General features: G+C 45.5%; 1 protein-coding gene across 1 annotated transcript in view; it reads right to left on the bottom strand.

Moving 5' to 3' along the window:
- The window catches only part of myo1f (myosin IF), a 210,045-nt gene extending 192,695 nt beyond the window's left edge, over nucleotides 1-17,350 (bottom strand). The window contains exon 1 of the mRNA XM_070859819.1: nucleotides 17,190-17,350. Within this exon, the coding sequence (XP_070715920.1) occupies nucleotides 17,190-17,192 (3 nt within the window). The 5' untranslated portion in view covers nucleotides 17,193-17,350. The remainder of the gene's footprint in view (nucleotides 1-17,189) is intronic.
- Nucleotides 17,351-18,381: the final 1,031 nt, after the last annotated feature.

Genomic DNA, 18,381 nt, shown 5'->3' with positions numbered 1-18,381 from the left:
TTTCTCTCCCTCTGTTCCACACCATATACTACTCCTTTAAAATGACCCTAGGGAAGCGGAAACCTTTCAGATCCCCTGCCTTCCTCCGCAATTACTCTTTCACTTACAGCCTAACTTGCAGGCAAGGGTGGCCAGACTCACGTATGTATTTGTTCATGTACCTATTCTCACCCACCGTTAAGGAATACTTGTTTGACAACAAGCAGAATGCATTTACACTTTCACTTTGAAAGGAAATAACAGCACACAACCACAGACATAAATCAGGGAGACCCTCAAGCCCCTGGCCTCTCACTTGTTATGAGGGGGAAACCCTGGAGCGGTTGATCAAGCAGGGAGGCGTCATCTGCAGGCTGGTCAGGAAACTCCTATCAAATGATGTTTCTTCAGTTCCTGCTGCTTTGATGAAATTTCCCCTCGGAATGAATTGCAATGCTTAAGCTCACAACATGGTTTGAAAGTGGAATGATCATTGTGCAGCTCAGCTACTCCTGCTAACCACTGCTTTTCTTCTGCCCTCCTAGGAGAACCCAAGCAATAAGCAGAGGAGGAATAGCCTCAAGAACCAGGGCTGCCCCACTTCACCAACCCTATCATTAAGTCCCACTTTAAAAGTGGACCACCATGTCTAAGCACTTACTGTGGTGCGTCAGACTGTGCAACAGAAGATGGTTTAATTGGAGGAGAGATCAGGGTAGTAGGACTAGCATTGCATTGTTCTAGCAAAGAGTCAGTACAGATGTGTTGGGCTGAGTGACCACCTTCTGTGCTGTAAATTTCCGTCATTCTTTTGTTCATTAGCTGTAACTTCAGCACAATGGTGGTTATGTGCACAGCCATGCAGTTGACCATGAAGAATGTATTTTATTGGCTCTTGTACACTCTTAGTTTAACTTAACTCTATTTATTTGGGAGATCTCAGACAGCCATGCTCTCGACAGAGTGCTCTCGACGCCAGTGTGAGCAGCATGAAGTCGCTGACAAATGTCAGATCTCAGGGATTTGGTATGACACAGCGATAGCCTTTGAAGATATGCCATGTGTTGTGAGTTTGTCATGAACTTTGAAGTATGCATGCTTTTCAGGCGGGCAGTCATGTGTCATTTCTGGCCATCCCGTTGTGATTTGTTGTATGACCAGTTGGAGTGTGGAGTCGCTTGCAGTTGCACATTGTATGGTAATCAGTCTTTGTTTGGAGAGTGGGAGAAAGTCCACCATGTGGATGCATTCCACTGCAATTTCTGTCGGTGATCGCTCCACGTTTTCGAGGTATGCGCGAGAGGGTGTCTGCTCAGTACATTTCTTTTGCTGGTTGATACTGTATTTAAACATCATATTGGTTGAGCTGAATGAGCAGATGTTGTAGTTGCGTGGGTGCTGCAGATGACTGCTTGCGGCGTATAGCAATCAAGGGCTTATGGTGTGTCCAAAGCATGATCTTGTGACCATATACATATTGATGGTTTTGTTCCATTCCGAAGACTTCAGCTAGCCACTCCTTTTCGATTTGAGAGTATCGCGTTTCTGCTGGAGTGAGCATGTGCGATTGGTTGTCCCTGTTGCAGAAGGACGAATCCAAGACCCTTTCTTGAAGCATCTCCTTGACCTTCGGATTGTGGTCAAAGTACTTGAGCACTGGAAAATCTGTCAGGCATTGTTTGATAGCTTCAAATGCTTTGTCTTGTTCTTCAGTCCATTTCCAGACCGTGTCTTTATGAGTAAGCCGTCGCAGATGCTCACTGAGGTCTGAAAAATCTGGCAAGAATTTTGCGAGGTACTTTGTCATGCCAACAAATCGTTGTACACCTGCGACATCCTACGGTTTCTGCATTTTGTTGATTGCGACCACTCTTTGCTTGGGTTGGCTTTGAGTCCATCACTAGATAGTATGTGTCCCATGTATTTCACTTGGGAGCTCTTGTATTCGAACTTATCGAAGTTAAGTTAGATGCTTCGCTCTCTGCATTTCTGCATTAATTTGCGTAAGTTTGCGTCATGATCGTGATTGGCCTCTTTAAGTGTCTCATTGCGTCCAGTGATCAAGATGTCATCTGCAATCTTGTAGACTCCATCTAGACCCTCGAGGTTCTGGTCTAGCTTCTGCTGGAAGATTTCCGGGGCAGGACTGATGCCAAATATTATATCGATATCGTCCCCATGGAGTCTGGAAGGTTGTGAGGTAGGAGGACTCTGTGTCTAGTTCACATTGCAAGAAACCTTCCTTGCAGTCTGCTTTAGTGAAGATCTTTACATTTGACATCTGTGGCAAGATGTCATCAATCACAGGAAGTGGATAGTGTTCACCTTTCAGGGCATTGTTTAGATGTTAAGGGTCGATAAATACTCGTATCTTTCCATTTGGTTTTTGTACAGTCACTAGACTGGATACCCAAGTCCATCGGTTCAACAACTTTCGTGATGATTTGTCAATTTTCCAAACAATCAAGTTCCTCTTTTAGCGTTTCTTTGATCGCTATTGGCACCCGTCTCGGTAGCATTACAACTGGTGTCGCTGATTCATTAAATTCAAGGTGAAATGTCCCTGGCATATGTCCAAGTCCCTTAAACACATCCGGATATGCATTATTGACATCAGTTTTTGACGCTAGCGAGACGTTTGCCTTATTCGTAGTTTGCAATTCGCGTGGTTCATTTATCACCGTGATATTCTGATGCTACACTTTTATCAGTTGGAGCTGTTGAGCAGTGTGTGAGCCAGTGATGCACTTTGGCCCTCAATGATCACAATGAACTTTTGCTTGTTCTTTGTATTTTCCAGTGGCACATTACAAGTCCCTACCACTGGAATGGTTGCATGGTTGTCATATAGTGACAGTAATGTCTTACGGTTCTTTTACCTTTAAGCCTTTTGGTATCTAAGAGGTAGCACATTGCATGTGGCCCCATAATCTATTTGCATTTTTACCATTTGATCTTTAATGGAGAAGGTAGCCATAATCTTGTTAAGATACTTTCTGTCAGCTTTGTCCTTGATCATGCGATCAACTTTACCAAGCATCTTTACAGTCATGACTTCAAAATCAGAATCATAACTCTCTTCATATAGTGCATGAACTTTTGGCTTGCCCTTATATTTAGGGTTATGTGTAGATTTCTGCCTCAATCTATTCTGCCTACACTTCTGAGAAAAGTGATTTAGTTTGCCGCAACTTGTGCAGGTCTTCCCATATGCTGGGCATTTAGTTTTTGACAGCTCATGTCTTTTGTCACAATATCTGAAATTATTCATGAACTCTTTGTCTGTGAATTCTTTCTTTGTGGGTCGGGGTATCAGTCTGACAGCTTTGACATCTTCAGAGTCTGTTTTAGTGAGCTTCATGGATTTCATTTGCACAACTGTGCCCTCTGTAGCTTTACAGAGCATCACACATTTATCGAGTGTTAGGCTTAATTCTTACAAAAGCCTCTCATGCAGAGTGTTATCAGATATTCCGCAGACTGTGCAGTCTCTGATGAAATTATCCTTCAAATTGCTGAAATCACATGACGATGCTAGCTCTCTCACTTTCACGAGATATCTGTCAAACCACTCAGCCCCTTGTACACAGTTGTTAAACTGGTACCGTTCATAGATGATGTTGGTTTTACCTTTACAGTGCTTTTCCCAAAATAATCTTAATTTCCTGCTTGACTTGCTCTGATTTGTAGGGAAGATTATTATGATATCGAGAGCATCACTGCCAATGGCAGTGATATACATTGCAACCCTAACTATCTGTTTTTTCCAAAATATTCATGATAATTTCATAGCTGTCCCACAGCTATTTGAATTTTTTCCGGTTGGCTTTCAAATCGCCAGTCACCTGCAGTGGAGGTGGGAGGGGAATGTGCGCTGAAGTTGGCACCGTGGTGGTCATGGTAGCTCGCTATAGTTTGTCACATACATGTATACAGTTCAAATACCCAGAGAACTAGAACAAGTATAATAGTAAAATAGCGTGGCCATGTAATTGTGGAAACACTTCTTCAATCGAGGCTCTACAATAACTTATGCCACTTTAAGTTTATTTTACTAATGCCTCTCGATTATTTTACAAGCTTATGACTATTTATCATCCTTCATGGATCCACATGTGATGTGTAGGAAGCATGCTCTGCACTGCACTGCTTAGCGTTGATTTCGATCAGCTCGAAAAGTCTTACAGTTCCAATATTTCAGTCGTAGATGCGTTCGACGCAAGATCGGAAGTCTCCGCTTCTGACACCATGTATTTTATAATCTCTTGAACAGTCTTAGTTCAACTTAACTCTATTTGGAAGATCTCAGATAGCCATGTGGAGCTTTAAGATGGTGTTCCTTCACAGTCCCTCTCTCTTCATACAGCTCCCTATACTTCCTAGCGAGACGGCGTTATACATTATATCGATACCTCCTAGCTAGAGGGCACTATACATTATATTGATACCTCCTAGCTAGAGGGTGCTATACATTATCTCGTTACAGAGCGCATAGCAGCAAAGGATTCAAGGCCTGTTGTAGCTTCTAGTGTTGCAGCTGTAACTACTGTCATAGATGCTGGGTGTCAGAGTAGTCACGCTATCTCGCAGAGCTTTTAAGATGTGAATATAAACATTTTGTCTCCTTTCATGCTGATTAGTGACTCAACAAATCCACAGCCCAGCACCAATAGCCCGGCAGACAATTCTGGCCTCTAAACATCCCCAATTTCCATCGCTCTACCATCAGCCTTCAGCTGCCTAAGCTCTGGAATTTCCTCCATAAACCTCTCTGCCTCTCTCTCCTCCTTTAAGTTGTTCTTTAAAACCTACCCCTTTGATCAAGCTTTTAGCCACCTATCCTAATATCTCTTTAGGTTGCTCGGTCTCAAGATTTGACTGATAATGCTGCTGCGATGCCTTAGATGTTTTACCACGTTAAATGCACTATATAAATGCAAATTGTTGTTGTATCCGGATGTTGTCTCTTAAGACAGTGCTAGGTATGTGCCTTCCTGCAGACATCTTCAGGTGCCTGCATTTGTGTGATAAGGGAACTAGGATCAGACTGTTTCTTGTAGTAGCACAGGAAACATTGGGACCTCAGTTGATCTGGTCAAGGGGATAGGACGGGAAAGCAGAGTTAATGTAGAAGTTCAGCCATGATCTTATTGAATGGCAGCACAGGCGTGAGGGATCATATGGCCTACGCCTGCCCCTATTTCTTATGGTCTAATGTTCTGAAGGGCCATCTCTGTTTCCCAGGGCTCCTACTGGAATGCAATAAAACCACCTCAAAACCTCCTGCTACTCAGAGAACACTGAAGAAAATGAGGAGACTAAGATTAAAATGGCACACAATTGTAGGCACTAAGGAAAGACAGTACAAATAGTCCATTTGTATCTTCATTAAATACCTGCTAATACTGAAATTATATGTGCAGATTGATTTGTGGCAAGGCAGGTAAATGCCTAAGAGAAAGAGGATCTGAATGGTTCCCATACCGTAATTGTGGAGGAGAGCTACACGTGAATATATGAAAGAGATGATGTAGTTGCCAGAAAGGGACCATAATGGCAGGATTGATTATGCAGGAGGATAGAATCTCATTTCGCTGAACATGTCCTTTATGGGCTGGAGGTCACATCTGTAAAGTCCTTACTCTACAATATGAAACCACACAAGGCACATTCTGGGAACAAGGTCACTCTGTGACCTTAACTCTTTATTCACAGGACCTCAAGTGATGATCCTGCGTGGGACCTCCCTTTTTATACCTGTGTGATCAGGTAAGGAGTGTCTCCCACAAGTTCACCCCTTGTGGTCAAGATGTGCATTTAGGTTGAGTGTATACAATAATACAGTGGTGTTACATTGTGGTTACGTACATGACATCACCTTCCCCCCCCCCCCCAAAGTCTTATTGGGATCATAGGTTTAGTCATTCAGGTGGTCTACGTTCTCTCGTGGAGCGCCGCAGTTGGGGCTCTGGTTGTTGGACACTGATGTGAGTGTCTGTCACCTGTGGTGATTCCGGCCTGTCCAGGCTGACCGCAGGGACTGTGCATTCTTCTGATTGCTCTTGTTGCTCGTTCACTGGCGGTGTTGTGAGCTCCATCTCATGGTCTTCTTCAGGTTCCTCCGTGTTGACGCTGAACCTTTTTTTTACCTGGTCCAGATGCTTACAGCATATCTGACCATTGTTGAGTTTTACCACGATGACCCTATTCCCCTCTTTGTCAATTACAGTGCCCTCAAGCCATTTGGGCCCCATAGCGTGATTGAGGACGAATACAGGATCATTTATTTCTATACATCTCCCCCTCGCATTACGGTCACAGTACCCATTTTGTGACTTGCGCTTGCCCTCAACTATGTCGGTCAGGACTGGGTGAATGAGGGACAACTGAGTTGTGAGTGTCCGTTTTATTAGCAGCTCTGCGGGCAGGACCCCCGTGAGCGAGTGCGATCGGGATCTATAGGCCAGCAGGAGGCGCGATAGGCGGCATTGTAGGGAGGGTCCTTGAATCCTGATCATACATTGCTTGAACAGCGCAGTCCTGACGTGGTTGATGCCATTACCCGACGTAAACCCTCGGAATTCGTAGCTTGTGAAACATGGGCCATTATCACTAACCAGGATGTCTGGCAATCCATGGGTTTCAAAGATCGCACAGAGGCTTTCCACAGTGGTGGATGACATGCATGAATTCAGAATGATGCACTCAATCCATTTCGAGTACACATCTACCATGATAAGGAACATCTTATCCATGAACGGGCCCGCGTAGTCAACATGAATGTGTGGCCATGGCCTGGTGGGCCAGGGCCACGGGCTGAGCGGGGCCTCTCTGGGGGCATTACCCAGCTGGACACATGTCGTGCACCTGTGAACACAGTGTTCCAGGTCTGAATCAATTCCAGGCCACCAAACGTGTGACCGGGCAATGGCCTTCATCAGCACAATGCCTGGGTGATCGCTGTGGAGTTCCCAGATGAATGCCTCCCTCTCCTTCTGGGACATAACTACCCGGCTGCCCCATAGTAGGCAGTCGGCTTGGATGGAGAGCTCATCCATCCGTCTGTGGAACGGTCTGACCTCCTCAGGACATGCTCCGTGTGCGGGCGCCCAATCCCCAGTCAGGACACATTTCTTAATCAGGGATAGGAGGGGATCTCTGTTTGTCCAGATTTTGATCTGGTGGGCTGTGATGGGGGAGCCTGCGCTGTCAAAGGCATCGACAGCCATGACCATCTCGGCGCTTTGCTCCGCTGTCCCCTTGGTGGTGGCCAATGGAAGCCTGCTGAGCGCGTCAGCGCAATTTTCAGTGCTGGGCCGGTGTCGGATGGAGTAGTCATAAACAGCCAGCGTGAGAGCCCATCGCTGTATGCGAGCTGATGCGTTGGCATTGATAGCCTTGCTGTCTGATAACAGGGATGTTAATGGCTTGTGGTCCGTCTCTAATTCAAACTTCCTGCCAAAGAGGTACTGATGCATTTTTTTTACACCATAGACACATGCAAGTGCTTCCTTCTCGACCATGCCATATCCCTGTTCTGCTTGAGAGAGCGACCTGGAGGTATAAGCCACAGGTTGTAGTTGACCCTCAGCATTGCCCTGCTGCAACACGAACCCAACCCCATCGGACGATGCATCACATGCAAGAACAAATTTGTTACAGGGGTCGTACAGGGTCAACAACTTGTTTGAATAAAGTAGGTTTCGTGCCCGATTAAAAGCCCGTTCCTGACAGTCCCCCCAAAACCAATCGCAATCCTTACGCAGGAGCACGTGTAACGGCTCCAACAACATGCTCAAGTTCGGCAGAAAGTTCCCGAAATAGTTCAATAGTCCCAGGAATGAACGCAACTCCGATGTGTTGCAGGGCCTGGGTGCTCGTCGAATCGCCTCTGTTTTGGATTCGGTGGGCCGAATCCTATCTGCAGCAACCCTCCTGCCCAGAAACTCAACCTCAAGAGCTAAAAACACACACTTAGACTTCTTGAGTCGCAGGCCTACCCGGTCCAGTCGGCGTAGTACCTCCTCCAGGTTGTGGAGGTGTTCCTCGGTGTCTTGACCCGTGATGAGGATGTTGTCCTGGAATACGATCGATCCAGGAATGAATTTAAGCAGGCTTTCCATGTTTCGTTGAAAAATCGCGGCCACTGATCGAATGGCAAACGGGCACCTGTTATAAACGAACAGTCCCTTGTGCGTGGTGATGGTGGTCAGTAGTTTAGATTCGTCGGCCAGTTCCTGGGTCATATAGGCTGAAGTGAGGTCCAACTTGGTGAACAGCTTGCCGCCTGCCAGCATGGTGAAAAGGTCTCGGGAGAGGATATTGATCTTGTAGGGACACCCAATTGATGTGTGACAGAGCCATCCGCTTTTAGGACGGGAACGATGGGGCTTGCCCAGTCGCTGAATTCAACAGGCGAGCTAACGCCCTTTCTCAATAGCCGGTCCAATTCGCTCTCGATCTTTTCCCGTATCACATGCAGCACCGCTCTGGCGTCCGGGCTGATGTGCATCACTACTTTAGTGCCTTTGAAAGTCCCGACGCCAGGTTGGAATAGTGAATCGAATTGTTGCAGAACTTGTGAGCATGAACATCGCTCCACAGATGACATTGCATGAACATCCCCACATTTCCAGTTCATCTCGGCTAACCAGCTAACCAGCTCCTCCCCAACAGTGCGGGACCATTGCCCGGGACAATCCAGAGCGGAAGCCGATTCACTACCCCATTGTGTGTGACAGCCAACATTGCGCTGCCTAGCACCAGAATGATTTCTTTAGTGTAAGTCCGTAATTGTGTCTCAACACGTGCTAATTTTGGTCTACTGGCTTTAAATGGCCATAGCTTCTCAAATTGCTAAACGCCCATGAGTGACTGGCTGGCCCCAGTGTCCAGCTCCATGCGTACTGGGATACCATTTAACAAAACCCTCATCATCATGGGTGGCGTTTTGGTATATGAACTGTGAATATTTGCCACATGGATCCACTGAACCTCGGCGTCCATCGATTCGCCCCAAAAGTCATCCTGCCTCAAAGAACCCTCTTCTGGTCCATCCGCCTCATATATTAGTCTAGTTGCAGACTTCCTGCACATTCGAGCTAAATGGCCACTGATTGCAGTTCCTGCAGACAAACTGTTGAAATCTGCAAGATCTGGCTGAGTGTTTTTCCCCACAACTCCAGCATGAGTTAAAGTTTCCATTGTTGGGAACAAAGGGACTATGGCCAGGTATTCTGCGCTGACTGTCCCTTGGACTGCTCTTAAGTACCCTATTAGTGGGTGTCAATGGCCCCATCCCGGGCCGCATTGTCCGCTTTGATGGCGTGAATGTCCGTTCAGCCTGCCATTGTCTCTGTTGAATTCCTACTCTGGGGTCTATTGCTGCCTAGTGGGTGTCGAACTGCTCCTGCCTGCCTGTGGGGCTCTGAGTCACATTGATGTTGTTGACTCCCTGATCCCTCGCCGTGTTAGAGGCAGAATTGCGTGCGTAAATTATTTTCATCTTTTCCTCCCCCGCCATGAAAGTTTGAGCTAGCAACGCTGCTTCCAAGGTCAAATCCTTGATCTCAATTAATTTGCAAAAAATCCCCGCATGACCGATGCCCTCGATAAAAAAAGTCCCTTAGCATCTCCCCCCTGCAGGCGTCTGTGAACTTACAGAGGCTGGCCAAACGCCGGAGGTCCGCTACGAAGTCCGGTATGCTCTGTCCTTCCTGACGTCAGTGGGTGTAGAATCTGTGTCAGGCCATATGTATGCTATTCGCCGGTTTGAGGTGCTCCCCGACCAATTTGATAAGTTCTTTAAAGGTTTTGTCCGCCGGCTTTTCAGGTGCTAGTAAATCCTTCATGAGCGCATAAGTCTTTAGTCTGCAGCTGGTCAAAAGATGAGCCCTTCGCTTGTCGGCCACTGCATCCCCCAGCCATTCTTTTGTAATGAAGCTTTGCTGAAGCCTCTCGACAAAATCAGTCTTCCCCAACACAGTACCGTTCCTCTGTGCTACCGGTGGCCATTCTCGTGGGTCGTGAATTCCCGTTTCTCGTCACCAATGTAAAGTACTTACTCTACAATATGAAACCACACGAGGCACATTCTGGAAACAAGGTCACTCTGTGACCTTAACTCTTTATTCACAGGACCCCAAGTGATGATCCTGTGTGGGACCTCCCTTTTTATACCTGTGTGATCAGGTAAGGAGTGTCTCCCACAAGTTCACCCCTTGTGGTCAAGGTGTGCATTTAGGTTGAGTGTATACAGTAATAAGGTGGTGTTACATTGTGGCTACATACATGACAACATCGGTGCGGCAGCTCTTGAAGTGTCTACCTGTACATTCTTTTCCTTGGCTGCCTGCTCATCCTGGTCAGATTCCTCTTCATCCCTTGGACATTTAATCAGCAGTTCTTTGCAGATGACAATATTGTGCAGCATGCAGCAAACCACAATGATGCATGAGACCCTAGCACGGCAGTCAATGAAATACTTCCCCAGTTCTACCCACTGGAGTGTACCTACAGCATCATTATGGTCTGCCCAATTACAATTGGCAATATGAGCCTCATTGTATGATGGGACTTAGGTTCTGATCCAGTATTGTTGCAGAGGGTGACCTTGGTCATTGATTGGTCACACCTTTGACCTGCGAATAACAGAGGGATTGCTAACTGTCTTAAAACAAGGGAGTGTAGCAACTCCCATGATGGCATGCATTCACATTTACGATTAGGCATACCAGCTGCACATTTAGGGAGTGAAGCCCTTTTGTGTTGATCAGGTTGATTGCCATACATGCCACCTTCGGGAGCACAATGTGGGTCCCACCGATGGGCACTTGGAGCTGGAGAAATCCAGCCAGTCTGTAAAAATAGACAACCTTTTCACCTTGAAAGAAAATGAACTGGGCTGCCTGAACAAGTTATTGCTTGATGTAGTGGTAGGAAGCTGACTGGATGACATGCCCCCTGATGCTGCCGGCAAGGAAACAGAGCCAGAGAAGGTCAGGGCCACAGTTATTTTTACTGCCACTGGCAGTACAGTTAGCTCTGGCTCAGGTGGACTCCAGGTCCGAGGCAAGTAGCTGGCACAAGTCTGTTGTCTTGCGAAGGATTGACAATTTCAGAGGTTCAGGTAAGGCCACCTGGGTCTGATGAGATGGTGCTGTGGGTACCTGCAAGAGGGTGTCAGACAATCCCAATACAGCCAGACCAGCCTGGCTTTCCTGTGTTGTTCTTCCTGATCCTCTTAAAAAAAAATAGTTTTTTCATCGAAAACTATGGGTTTATTGAATGCTGCTGCACCTCGTGAAGACTTTCTGATAAAATCACTGATAGATTTTTGATTCATCGTTTGTGAGGTCAGAATTTCCCTTGCATGAAACTTTGATATATTTATTATCGTTTGTTTAGAACTGGAAACTCTATAAATTTATTGCCGATTCTTATGGTTGCAACTGAATCATCATCATCATAGGCGATCCCTCGAACAAGGATGACTTGCTTCCACATGGGTTCACAGATGTAACTGAATAGTGGCTTGCTAAATGGCCATGACTTCAACTGAACAAAATAAACATGATCAAAAGTATCACTTGATGTGCTCTTTGCTTTAAATTCTTTGAAATTAAGGTTTTGCTACATTTATACTGCTTCAGCTGCAGAGTGTAGAGCAGCAATCTGCAATGTGCAACCTGTATTCAGTGTTTAATGTTAGTATTGGTTCTGATCTCTCAACATGCTGCAGTGTGATTAGAATGGAAAGCCACTGCTTTCAAGTCAGTTCTGCAAACTTTCCTTTCTAGGTCTTTCAATTGGCAAATCTAGTCTTCTTTGAGTTCAATAACATTAGTTAGTTACACACAAGTCTTTGATCAGTACAACTCCTTGTGCAATCTATTAATTTTATACAGTCCCAAACAGTAAGGAACATTCCAAAAATATCTTCCAACACTGATTTGATGAAAGGAGCTTGTTTGTAGATTACAAGGTTGTCCAACATTGTTATAATGAGATAATAAAAGAACTGCAAACCTGAAACAAAAATAGAACATACTAGAAATACATACCAGGCACAACAGTTCTGAAGGGTTAGACACTGAAAGATCAGAACCGATCTTTTCTCTTTACAAATGTTGACTGGCCTGCTATTAACTATCCTTAGAATGGAGAATAACAGGATCAGAAATTGACTCTCATTGCAAAGTCTCTCCTGGCAAATAAACCTCAAATGTGTACAAGAACTTAACACATAGATGGATCTACATTGTCAGCTACTTGTTTTGAACACCCAATCCCACTATAAAGTTCATATAGAAGGGTAGATTTTTAAAGTCCTTATTCATGGTGAGGTATCTCACCCATTGTCAGCACATATGAGAAAACTGCATGCATGCCCACAATCTTCAGATACAGGTTGCCATTGGGCTAGGTCCCTCACCACTGTTGAGAACACAGAAAACCTACCCTATCACGTGATCTCAGATATTAACTGTTTCTGATACAATTCCCATTTCTGCCCCTTTTGTGTATCCTGACATTTTGATCAGGCATTGATACTGATCTGGATTGAGTTCCAATAACCATTAATACTTCGTGGGGCACTGCCATTGGGCACATGACCATCCATCCTAGGAAATTGCTGTGCTTCTCCAGTCCTTAAAGACCTGTGACTGCTTCAAGGAACAGTGCTAATTTTCACACTTATTTCTAGACTGGCTGCATTTGCACAGGATATGGCAGCAGTGCTGAAGAAATTTAGTGATATCATCAAGAGAGGCAAGGTAGGCAGCTACATGAACACCTCTTATTTCTGATCTGAACCAAGTAACAGAAATATGTTACAGCACCTCATCCTCGTTAAATAAATCTCATCAACTCTTGGATAACAATTGCCTCATCCCCTCCACAAAATCCCTTTCCTACTCCCTTCCTTCAGCATATGCAGGAAAACAATATTCTGCTGGCATCCTTCTCATCAGAAATGCTGCTCAAATCTGGCCTCACAATCCTGCTAGTGGTTACCATTACGCATAGGGTACAGTGTTTACAAAGCTTATTCATTTGCAGGCAAAGTCTATTCACAATAGAAGGGAGTGGACCTCAGAAGATGGCCTGTGGCAATATATGAGCTAACACTATTTGAAGAGAAGGCCTTGGAGACACACAGGCAGGATATCCTGTAAGGGGTTGGAGATAGGTATATAGGAGAACATGTCCCTGTGCAGGGTTTGTAAGAAACCAATACCATGGGCTCAATTTTCCCCAAAGCTGTTTTTTGGCGTACTTAAAGAAAGAGTCACTCCCGTTTTTTTGGGGACCAACTACGCCAAAAAAAATCATCCAACTTTCCGTGTTTGAATTGTTGATTTTGGGGCTGCATAGCCTGTCCTTTAGCTTTGGGGGTGGAGCTTAAGATCTGTGCCAAAAGGATCGGGTTGCGAGGGTAACGAGGGACACACTGCGAACTGAGGCTGGAAAGTGAAACATACAACACATTCTGGCCAGCTCACAGCAACCTGCACAAGCACCTTGCACATTGCAGCAGCTTACCAGCATTAAATTATTAAAAAGTTTATGCCAAAAGTCTATTCCTCCATCCACCCCCCCTCCCCCCCCCCCCCCCACCCTTCTCAGTGCTGGTTGCTGCTGCTAGCCCTGGCCGAAAGACCTCACCACACCCCCCCCCGCCCCTCCCGGTGCCCGGTGTCGCTCCTAACCCTGGCCGAAAGGCCTCCCCCCTCTCCCCTCTCCACCTCTCCCTCTCAGCTGCTGCTGTCCCGGCCGTGGAACGGGACCTTCTGCACTGATTCTCTTACCTGCGCCGATTTTGTTAACTGCCCAGAAGGTTTTTCCAGAGTGGTCACATACGCCATCCTAAGAAAAATTGGAGTAAATCGGAGCTGGCCAAAATTGCTTAAATGGCCAGAATTGTCGCGGGTGGCAGGTTACGCCCCCAATGAGGAAAAAAAATTGTAGCCTAAAAAACTCCTACCTAAGTACAGAAACTAGCGCAGAAACTTTGGGGAAACTTGGAGATTTGAATTTACTCAAAAAAAATGGTGCATGCCAAAAAAACGGTGCAGATAACTGGGGAAAATTGAACCCTATAACCCTCCTTGTTATGCCCAGAAGCACTGACACAGAAGCTGATGCTTGTCCAGGGCAGCTCAACACAAAGTGTTGCAGAGTTCCATTTCCTAGCAGTTGCCTCTTTGTAGGTATGGCCCAAGAAGAATCAGTTGGTTTTTCTGAGGAGCAGTCCAAAGCACCTCACCTGAATTCTCAGACTGCTGCCCTAAAACCCCTGGGCTGGATTGTGATTTAATCCTTAGACAGGTTCATCTAATCAGCTTGGCTGAATGGGGAGGGCTATTGAAAACATGTTCAGCAATGTTACTGCTGCAATGGCATCTGCTCGCACACAGATCAGCAGGTTTGGTGACATGAAGCTTCCAGCAGCACCTGGACGGAACTGCTGATGGATGAGGTTTCTGATTTTTATGATGGGGACACGAACACTGCACGCTTAGCCTCGTCTGAGGATTTTCCATGAGAGCAGGCTGGGCCAGGTCTGGACCCAGCTCAGTGAAAGTGCCATAGACTGAAGGAAGCCCCTCAGAGAGTCAGGTTGACAGAGGCCAAGAGCATCTGCTGGAGACTCTGCTGCCAGCCACCACCCAGGCTCAAACCTTCACTGAAAAGCAGGAGACCAGGTAACTGAACACAGCTTTTGCTGTTAGGAAGGGGGAACAACATGGTAGCAGGCACTAGGCAGAGCGACACATTGAATATGTGCACAATTTATCGAGTGTGGATTGCCATATTTTTCAGGGAACTGGTGAAAAGACAGCTGAGTAGATGCAAGGTGATTCTGGGACAGCAGTATGGATCTGCAAGTGCTGCATGGTTTGCTTCATTAATTGATGGGTAAGTTGATGAGGTTGCTGTGGGGATGAGAGACAAGGGTACTAGGTTTAGCCCAGACAGAGGTTTCTACAATGAATACATCACAAATTGGTCTAGCAGTCACTGTGGGACTATCTCCTCTGCTGCCCAGAAACATAGAAAATAGGAGCAGTAGTAGGCCATTCAGCCCTTCGAGTCTGCACCACCATTCAATATGATCATGGCTGATCCTCTACCTCAACACCATATTCCCGCTTTTTCCCCATACCCCTTGATGTCTTTTGTTTCTAGAAATCTATCTATCTCCCTCTTAATTATATTCAGTGACTTGGCCTCCACAGCCTTCTGTGGTAAAGAATTCCATAGGTTCACCACCCTCTGAATGAAATAATTTCTACTCATCTCGGTCCTAAATTTCCTACCCCGTATCCTGAGACTGTGACCCCTTGTTCTAGACTTCCCAGCCACGGGAAACATCCTCCCTGCATCCAGTCTATCCAACCCAGTCAGAATTTTATACGTTTCAATGAGATCTCCTCTCATTCTTCTAAACTCTAGTGAATACAGGCCTAGTCGACCCAATCTCTCCTCATACGACAGTCCTGCCATCACAGGATTCAGTCTGGTGAACCTTCGCTGCACTTCCTCTATGGCAAGTATATCCTTTCTTAGGTCATCATCATCGGCAGTCCCTCGGAATGGAGGAAGACTTACTTTCACTCTAAAAATGAATCCTTAGGTGGCTGAACAGTCCAATACGAGAACCACAGTCCCGGTCACAGGTGGGACAGATAGTCGTTGAGGGAAAGGGGGCGTGGGACTGGTTTGCTGCATGCTATTTCCACCTCCATAACATTGCCCATCTCTGCCCCTGCCTCAGCTCATCTGCTGCTGAAATCCTCACCCATGCCTTTATTATCTCTAGACTTGACCATTCCAACGCACTCCTGACTGGCCTCCCACATTCTACCCTACGTAAACTTGAGGTCATCCAAAGTCAAGTGCCCGTGTCCTAACTCGTACCAAGTCCCGCTCACCCATTACCCCTGTGCTCACTGACCTACATTGGTTCCTGGTTAAGCAACGCTTCAATTTCAAAATTCTCATCCTTGTTTTCAAATCCCTCTATGACCTCACCTCTCCCTATTCCTGTAATCTCCTTCAGCCCCACAACCCCCTGCGAGATGTCTGCGCTCCTCTAATTCTGCTCTCTTGAGCATCCCTGATTATAATCACTCAACCATCGGTGGCCGTGCCTTCAGCTGCCTAGGCCCCAAGCTCTGGAACTCCCTCCCTAAACCTCACTTCTCTACCTCTCTTTCCTCCTTTAAGACGTTACTTAAAATCTACCTCTTTGACCAAGCTTTTGGTCATCTGCCCTAATTTCTCCTTATGTGGCTCGGTGTCAAATTTTTGTCTTATAACACCCTTGTGAAGCACCCTGGGACGTTTTACTATGTTAAAGGCGCTATATAAATACAAGTTGTTGTTGTGAAATAAACAGGATTCTCAACAGCGAACAGAGGAATGTCAGGCAGACAGGCATTGGCCCACCATTATAGGGGGCGACACGTTCTACCCTTCTACTACACCTGTGACCCTGTCAAAAATGTTTATAAATAAAAACCATCATAGGCCAGAAATGTGTGTTATTTGTAGGGTTACATGCCAAAAACCTGGCAGTAGTCAAGGTATCCAGCCCAGACAGAAAGGTGGGACAGAGCTTCCATAAATTGGGTTCTTTATGATGACTTCCATAAAATGGGTGTCTAGTTCCTATTTCCTCCCATTTTACTATAGCTGATTTTTTTTAAAGAAAGAGTTAATTTTCACTTGGAGTTTAAGTAATGTGACTTACAACTGAAGTATCCTATATGTTGAAGGGGGATGTAAACCCCCTTTTTTTTTAGTCTCAATCACATTTTACACATAGTTAGTACAAGCTGCAAAAACAAACACACAACCGAATTGAAGTAAAAGTTGGAGAACAACAAGATATCCTGTATAGAACTGTTGGAACACTGACTGGTACATTTACTGTCAGAAAGTTAAAATGACAATCTTCTTTGAAGTAACCGAGACCTATTGAGCGACAGGAAATTCCACAGTCGCGGAAATCAACCTGCTGCGAGTAGTACAATTTCAATCAGTTTCAATCTTGGGATTTGCCGGGTCCCATTGCAACCACCAGTGACATTTTGCCGACAGCTCCTGGCAGAGATAGGGTCCCGCGATCAGAATACAGGGCTGGCTGCGAACAACTTAAACAGAACAAAAAATAAGAAGCGAAGCATGCAACAGCCACTCACCATTTTGCAGCAGTAATTGATTCACTTCCCTTGTGGTAACCGTATTGTAATTTTCCACAATCCACGTTTTAGGTTTGTTTAAATGTGCATTTTATTTTCAAACAAGTCATTTCATCACTTCTTCTGCCAGTGTGTCCTGCTAACGGGCCGGTTATTTTTCAGTCAGCTGCACTGCACTGTTCCTCTCCTACTTCCTCCTTTTGATGTGTGCAGATATCCATTAACGTGTGATTGGCAGTTCATACGGTAATTCTGCTCAAACGCCAGTCTTTAATAAAGGGCCACTTTCAAAAGAACTACTGGATACTGAAAAAATCGAGCAGATACTAATGAGAGACTAACGAATAAGCGGATATATTGTGCTATATATAAAACACAAGGAGTTATTTTCAAGGATATTTATTATTTATTTTATTTTTTGGCGGAGGGAGGGGCTTTTCAAGGTTAAATTGCAGTGCGAACTTCTGAGAGTTGCATTCTTTTGTGCACACTGCGCATCAACAACAACACGCTCCCAAATTCTGTGTATTTCACAATAGTCTCGAGCATATTCCATCCATCTTCCCTTTATTAAACTCACAGACATACACACATAGCACACACTTAAAAGGGTGAGGATTCAGCCAAGTGTTGAAGACACCAGGTATAACCAGATTTTCTGGTGTTAATTTCAGGGTTTGAGTCGCTAGGAGAGACTGGAAACATTTTGGTCCATAATTTGCTGTCAAAATGATAGTGGCTGTTATTTAAGTACAAAGGCTATAGCAATTTCAGGCGAGAGGAGATGCGCGGTTAAATGTGGAAATCTAAAAGTTGCTGTCAGTGACACGCCGCTCTGCCGTTTACTTTGTGAAAACGGCGTCTCTGGAATGGTGGAACAGAGGAGAATGAGGGGAGACCTGATTGAGGTGCATAAAATTATGAGGGGCCTGGATAGAGTGGATAGAAAGGACCTATTTCCCTTAACAGAGCGGTCAACAACCAGGGGGCATAAATTTAACATAATTGGTCGGAGGTTTAGAGGGGATTTGAGGGGAAATGTTTTCACCCAGAAGGCAGTGGGGGTCTGGAACTCACTGCCTGAAAGGGTGCTCGAGGCAGAAACCCTCATCACATTTAAAAAGGCTACAGACCAAGAGCTGGAAAATGGGATTAGGCTGGATAGCTCTTTATCGGGCTGCACAAACACGAT

The sequence above is a fragment of the Pristiophorus japonicus genome, chromosome 18 (assembly GCF_044704955.1).
Source record: "Pristiophorus japonicus isolate sPriJap1 chromosome 18, sPriJap1.hap1, whole genome shotgun sequence".
NCBI classification, from domain to species: domain Eukaryota; kingdom Metazoa; phylum Chordata; class Chondrichthyes; family Pristiophoridae; genus Pristiophorus; species Pristiophorus japonicus.
This window is presented reverse-complemented; position numbering and strand designations above follow the sequence as displayed.